The 7,500-nt window shown below is 38.6% G+C and overlaps 1 protein-coding gene across 1 annotated transcript in view; it reads left to right on the top strand.

Moving 5' to 3' along the window:
- The window catches only part of LOC119571886 (inositol polyphosphate 5-phosphatase OCRL-like), a gene marked incomplete in the record, with an annotated part of 96,204 nt that overhangs the window by 76,985 nt on the left and 11,719 nt on the right, over window positions 1–7,500 (top strand). The window contains 1 exon segment of the mRNA XM_037918985.1: window positions 7,449–7,500. This exon segment is cut by the window's right edge and continues 84 nt beyond it. Coding sequence (XP_037774913.1) covers window positions 7,449–7,500 — 52 coding nt within the window.

Genomic DNA, 7,500 nt, shown 5'->3' with positions numbered 1-7,500 from the left:
ATAAAAAAAAAAGTTAAAAATTTGGTGAAGGGGAGGGACAATGAGGATTTACGTTCACCAAAACATGCCTGAAAGAGGGCTTTTTTCCCGGGAACTGATTTCTGATGAAGACTATAAACAAAAATGGTATTGTGAGATAACATTCACAGATTGTATTTGTCTCACTTTCAATAAATTGTTTTTTTTATTGTGGTTTTTTCCCTTGTATCAGCTGGGAAAAGGGTTTTTTATTTATATACATTCACATATACCGTTTCTACGTTGCTACCATATCAAAAGGGCAAATAAACCCCAGAAAAAGGCAAAAAAGCAAACCAGGGATGCAGAAAAGAGTGATAGCATTGCAAAGAGTGGAAGGGGCCCCTACAAGCCCACCGTGGGCAACACACCAAAGAAGCAAGCTGGGTTTTTTTTCCATTGCTCCACACGGCACCCAGATCCCAACAATTTAAAACTGGAGGGCGGCAAGTTATGAAATAATGAAAAAAATGTATTACAGACTAAAAAAATGAAAGAAAAAAAGTTTAACAGTACCAAAGTATATGTTGAGGGAGATAGGGGTAAAAATGGATAGGGATAAAAAAAAGGAACTTGAATAGGTGTGTGAATTCTTGATCTGTGCACACAACATTTAAAAAAAATGAAGTCCCCAAAGATGAGCACACCATCTCCCATGCATTTTCTGTTGGACAGGTAAGACTGAAAACATTGTGAGTAAAAAATACAAACTGGCATAGAAGAATCAAAAAAGATATAATAATTTGCAAGGTTACCACTGGCAAATTTTGCTCAAAGGGGGAAAATTTTTAAAAAGCGGGGCAAATTTCGACATAAAACAGGGTGTGGTGAGATTCAGAATTTTAAAATCTTTCAGAATTTCAGATACGGTATAAGCCCGATAAAAAGAGCTGAAAATTGATTGACAAACAAAAAAGAAAAAAGTAAAAAAAATCAAAATGGGTTTTAGGCATGGGGGAAATGGGGTGATGAAGGAGGTAAAGGGGGGGGAAGGCTGATGGAGGAAATGGGGGGTGGGGGGAGGTTACATGGGGGAAAAAGAGGATATGGGGGAGGGGAAGGGGTTTATGACACCCAAAGACTCCAACAGTGATTTAAGCTGGACTATTCCTGACATGAAAAAGAATTGGTCTGCAAGAGCTGCTGTCAAACATGATGGAAAGGGTCCTCAAAAAGTTAAATTCATTTTTGGGAAAAAAAAGAAGAAAATTCCAGAGAATTTCGAACTCTTGGACTTTAATCAATGCAACCCAGACGGGAAATTTTACCTTTAAAAATATTTTCCCAATTTTCCAACAGGAAAAAATGGGGCATGCTTTACAAGGCATAAAGGAAAAATTACTTTAATTTTTTTTTTTCTGTCATTCATTAAAGTGTTTTTTTTTTTTCAGTATACCACCCCGATAAGTCCCAAAACTTTAGCCATGGAGCAGTGAAATTTTTTGGCAAAAAAAACCTTATGTCCTACCCCGTATCTAAGAAAAGATGAGGGGAAAAATCCCAAAATTTTGACCCCAAAAATTTTTTTAACTTTATAGCAATTTCCCCTATAAAAGGGCCAATAGTAACAACATAGGTGCTGACTGTATTCCTGAAGGTCTCATCTCCTGATGGGCGACCAGGGGCCGTTTGGAAAAGGTACAGACTTCACAGCAAATCTTTTTTGCTCCCTGTAGAGTCTGCATATGAATCAATTGGCAAGTGCACCCAAAAAAGTAAGTATATGTAAGAGCCTGCGGGGAAAGGTCTGGGAAATGTGGACTTTTACGCCTCAAAAGGGATGTTTTCCTTCAGTGGGGATAAAAAGAAGCTTATCTGTCAAAATTTTTACCAGTTTTTAAATTTAACTGACCAGGCTGCAAGAGAAGGGACAGGAGTCAATGACTCTTTGGACAATTGGGGGGATGGGGGCCCGTGACTTATTTTTACTAAATTTTTCATAGTCAGTAGTACAAAATTTTTCTTCCCTTTTTTATGGTGGTTATCAATGCCTTTCCAGGGCACTCAAGGGTTATATGGGTCAGGGCTTTTAGGATGGAGCCCTTTAAGGACATTTTTAGAGGAAAAACTGCACCACAGGGTAGCTGTCCCGGGCCCTTCCTCAAGCCGAAGCCCCTTCTAAACAAATGAAGATGATGTGAAGAACCATAACAACAACAGAGGACATCAATACATCAAGAATAATGGGGTTTAAAACTAAAAAAACCTCTCCCTTTTTCCCCAAATGAAAAGAGGGGAAAAGATTCAGATTTCTAATATATTGTTATTTCCCGAAACATCCCTTACATTAATTATGGGTAACAATTACTTCTGCCCCTCCTACCTTTTCCACCCCCCTTACTCTTAAAAACTAATCCTTTGGAAAAGGGGCTTCCCCCCGTCTCAGCTTGGCCTAAAAAACGTGCATTAGGTTCTCGGTGCATCTCTAGGTGTGTGGCTTTTAGCTGGGCACCAAGAACACTCATGTGTGGTGTCAAGACTCTGCCTCCCCCTTTTTAATGTTATTAGCTCTTTTTTTGCATAAATCATTTAAACTTTTTTTCAATTTTTTCCCAAAGTCAATTTTTCATTTTATACTGTTCCATTGGGAAAAACCCCGTTTTTCCCTTTCCAGACCCATATCTCTCTTAAGAATCCTATAGGTAAATGAGTGTGGAATGTACCTCTAGGGAGGACACTGTTTCCATGCTCAGGTTCCAATTCCGGCCCTCTATGACTGGTGGCACAGGTTGTATTACAGAAAATTGAATATATGAAAAAATAAGAAAGTAGCATAAATAACAAATTGTTACTTATTGATATCAATAGTGCAGAGTTATGGACTTCTTAGAGAGATGATATGGAGTCTGTGCAAGGAAAACAGTGTGTTACCAACTGGATACAGCATATCAAATGACAAATATAGACATTGGAAAATTGCAAAAAAGCTTAATGTATTTATGCAGAAAAAGAGCTAATAACATTGCAAAGGGGAGGCAAGAAGTCTTGACACCACACATGAGTGTTCTTGTGTGCCCAGCTTACAAGCCACACACCTATGAGAGTGGCACTCGAGAAGCCTAATGCACGTATTTTAGGCCAAGCTGAGACAGTGAAGCACCTGTATCCAAAGGATTAGATGTTTAAGATGTAGAGGTGGGGTGGAAGGTAGGAGAGGCAGAAGTACATTGTTACACCAGTAATGTAATAGTATAGGGAGTGTTACAGGAGAATAACAGATATGATTATGAAATCTGAATCTCTTCCTCTCTTCCATGTTAGGGAAGAAGGAGAGGTCTTTTTAGTCTTAACCCATTTATTCTTGATGTATATGTATTGTCCTCTGTTGTTGTTATGGTTGCTATCATCATCATCTTCATTTGTTTAGATAGATGGCTTACAGGCTTGAGGAATGGCCCTGGGACAGCTACCCTGTGGTGCAGCTTTTCCTCTACAAATGTCCTTAAAGGAGCTCCATCCTAAAAGCCAGCTGAGCCATATAACCTCTTGAGTGCCCTGGAAAGGCATTGATAACCACCATATCAAAAGGGAAGAACAAGATATTGTACTACCTGACATACTGAATAAATTAGTAAGAATAGTCAACTGGTCACCCAACTCCACCCACATTGTCCTGAAGTAGTCATTGACTACCTTGGGTACCTTCTCTTGCAGCCTGGTCAGTCTGAGATTATAAACTGTGTACAGAATTTTGACAGATAAGCTTCTTGTTATACCACTGAAAGGACAACATCCCTGTTTGAGTGCTGTAAAAGTCCACATTTCTCCAGACCTTCACCAGCAGGTCTCTTAGCATATACTTACATTTTGGCTGCACTGTGCCAATTGCATTCATATGCAGACTCTACAGGGAGCAAAAAAGGACTTGCTGTGAAGTCTGTACCCTTTTCCAAACAGGCCTGTGTCGCCCATCAGGATGATGAGACCCTTCAGGAATACAGTCAAGTCACCTATGTTGTTGACTATTGGCCTCATTTTATATGGGCAATTGCTATCAAGTTAACATACAGGTATTGGGTCAGAAGTTTGGATCTTTCCCTCATCATTTCCTATAGATACAGGGGTAGGACATAAGGATTTTTTTGACCAGAACAACTTCATCTGCTCCATGGCTGAAGTCTTGGGACATTAGTCAGTGGTGGTAGTACCTGAAAAAAAAGAAAAACACTTGTAATGAATGACAGAAAAAAAATAATTGAAGTAACTTTCCTTTATGTCTCTTGTATAAGCATGTCCATAATTTTCCTGTTGGCAAATTGGGAAAATATGTTTAAAGGTATCAACTTACCGTCTAGGTTGACATTGACTTCACGATGTCCAGAGAGTCTGAAATTCTCTGGAACTTTCTTCTATTTTTTCCAAATGAATTTGAACTTGTTGAGGAGCCTTCCAATCATGTACTTGACAGCAGCTCTTGCAGATCCAGATTCTTGTCATGTCAGGACAAGTAGTCCAGCTTGAAATCACTGTTGGAGTCATTGGTGTCATGATGACTCCTTCCTCTCCCATATCCTCTTTTTTCCACCATGTAACCTCCCACCACCACCCACTTTCCCTCCATCTATCCATTTTCCCCCCATATTACCTCTATCATCACCCCACCTTCCCCCATCGCCTGAAACCACATTGATTATTTTACTTTCTTCTGTTTGTTTGTGAATACAATTTCTAGCTCTGTTTATCAGGCTTATCACACTGTATCATGAAATTCTGCAAGATTTTAAAATTCTGAATCTCAGCCACACCCTGTTTTATGTCGACAACATTGATCCGCTTTTTCAAATCTTCCCTTTGAGCACAATTGCCAGTGGATATACCTTGCAACATTATTATATCTTCTTTTGTATTCTTCTAGTGCCAGTTTGTATATTTACTCAGCAGATGATTTACAGTCTTACCTGTCCATACAGCAAATGCATAGGAGATGGTGCTGACTCATCTTTGTGGCACTTCATATTTATTCTTAATGATTGTGTGCTACAGATCAAGAATTCAGCACACCTATTCAAGTGTCCTTTTTTTCATCCCTATCCATGTTTTATCCCTATCTACCTCAACAATATACTTTAGGTACTGCTTATACATTATTTTCTCATTTCATGTTTTCTAGTCTGTAATACATTTTTTTCATTATATTCATATGATCTTGCACGTCCTCACTATGTTTAAATTGTTGGATCTGGGTGCCTTGTGGCATGCATATGGATCAAAAACCAGGCATTTGTCTTCTTTGAGTGGTGATTGTCCAGCGTGTGTGGCTTGTAGGCCTCCTTGCCTACTCTTTGCAATGCTATCAGCTCTTTTCTGCATACCTGGTTTTGCTGTTTTGCCATTTTCTGAGGTTAATATTTGTCATTTGATATGCTGTAGCAACGTAGAAACGGTATGAATGTGAATGTATATGAATAGCAAAACACTCTTCCATGCTGATACAGTGGAAGAAAAACCCACAATACAAAAACTAGATTTATTGAAAGTGAGACAAATACAATCTAGTGAATGTATATCTTCACAATACCAGTTTTGATTATATGTCTTCATCAGAAATACATGTATCCCTGGAGAAAGCCCTCTTTCAGGCATAGTTGGTGAACAGTAAACTCCATCATTGTCCCCTACCCTTCAGCCAATTTTTAACATTTTTTTTTATGACAAGACATCCATGTCACCTGGATAGAATTGGTTAACCCATTGGATATGGGTAATGTGACTATTACTTTATGAAAAATATTGGCTGAGGGCCAGGTGATAGAAATATATTGCATGGAAAAATTTGGCAGACACCCAGGATGACAGGAACATGCCATTATGAAAAATTTGTCTGAAGGCTGCAGTAACAGTTATGACTCACTATATGTGCACAAAGTACTTAGTGGAAGATTAGACTCAGTAGGCATTTAGGAAGGAGCTCTTGCATCATTTCCACCAGTAAACTAGTGTGGAGTGTACCATCCATGAGCATGGCTGGAAAAGCACTGACTGTAAGAGTCTATAAGAACTCTAGTACAGTGGCATAGCAGAGGTAGTTGTAGTTGTTTAAGCGGCTTGACTCTTTATTACTAAGAGTACAACACTAAGGGAACACACAAGACGATGTCCGTGGGTAAAACGGTGTGCGCGGTTAAGGTGCAGGGTCAACACGCCCTGAGGGTGAAGGCTGGGCAGACCTTACCACGTCGGGCGCTGGGCATGAACTGTCGGGTCAGGCGAGGTCAGATAAATTGTCATCTACGCCCTCGCTGAGTCGATAGTTCCTATTTTGGACTTGGAGCCATGTGGTAAACAGCCATGTGGTCTGTTGGTAAAATGGCTTACAGAAATAGGCCATACTGACTCCAAGGAGGACACTATTTCCATGTATAAGGTGTATTGTAGGCTACCTAGAGAGTTGATACGGAGTGCAAGGAAGACAGGTCCTGGAAAATGGCAAAAATCAGAAAACTTATGCAGAAAAAGAGAACTTTGCAAAGGGATGCAAGAAGTCTTGACACTGCACATGTGTGTTAGTGTGGGCTGGCCCTAGAAGAGTCACCACTCATGCCAAATGGATTTTGGGCCACATGTGTACAATGAGGTACCTGTATCCAATGGGTTAATATACTCAAGTTTTCTTCTCCATTTATAAATCTTACACAAAAGATCAAACTTTTCCATTTTGTTGTTGTACATATAGCCTTACAACATCAACATTATTATTGTTATTGATGATGATGATGATGATGTTATGAACAATGATAATAGGAATGAAAATAAAAACATTTTTTCATAAAACTTCAAGGAATAGGACAAGTAGACAAGGTCCTATCACATCATAGTAGACCACCTCTTATACTGGAATAATATCTCATGTCCAGTCAATCCTTTGCTAACTTGTGTATCCTAAACAGTTGTTTACATGTTTGGCCCTTGGCTGCATTCATTGAGTAGAAATTGCCCCTCATAAGTTGGCTTGAACTCTTTTTTTTTTTTTTAGCTTCATTACCTTAAAAATCAGTTATGCATCAGCCAACAGCATAGAGGGTGGGGTAATTATTGATTGGGTTAATGACATAAAACCACAATGGACAGTGTATGTATATACACACTTCACTGTCATTTGATTGGGTTAATGACATAAAACCACAATGGACAGTGTATGTATATATACACTTCATTGTCAACAAACAATAATAACTTTTACCACTTCTAATTGCATTTTTTAGAGCATAGCTAGATATCAGGCAACTGTTTTTTTGATAAGTGGATTTCAGGTTTGAAATTTGTAGGATTCTGTAGATATTAAAAGAAATTGTACCTCTTAAATATTGATAAAAAAAAAGTTACTGATCTTCTTACAACTGTCTCTATTTTTTAATTCTTTGGATGACAAAATAAGGAGATAGAAAATTAAAAAGTAATAACTTCTTACAATAGCATTGATTTAATTTCAGTGAAAAGGCAAGGCAGCCAGCTTGGTGTGATAGAATTCTATGGTATGGTGAT

This window comes from Penaeus monodon, chromosome 4 (genome assembly GCF_015228065.2).
Source record: "Penaeus monodon isolate SGIC_2016 chromosome 4, NSTDA_Pmon_1, whole genome shotgun sequence".
NCBI lineage: Eukaryota > Metazoa > Arthropoda > Malacostraca > Decapoda > Penaeidae > Penaeus > Penaeus monodon.
The sequence above is the reverse complement of the archived record's forward strand: the minus strand, read 5'-3'. Positions and strand labels throughout refer to the sequence as shown.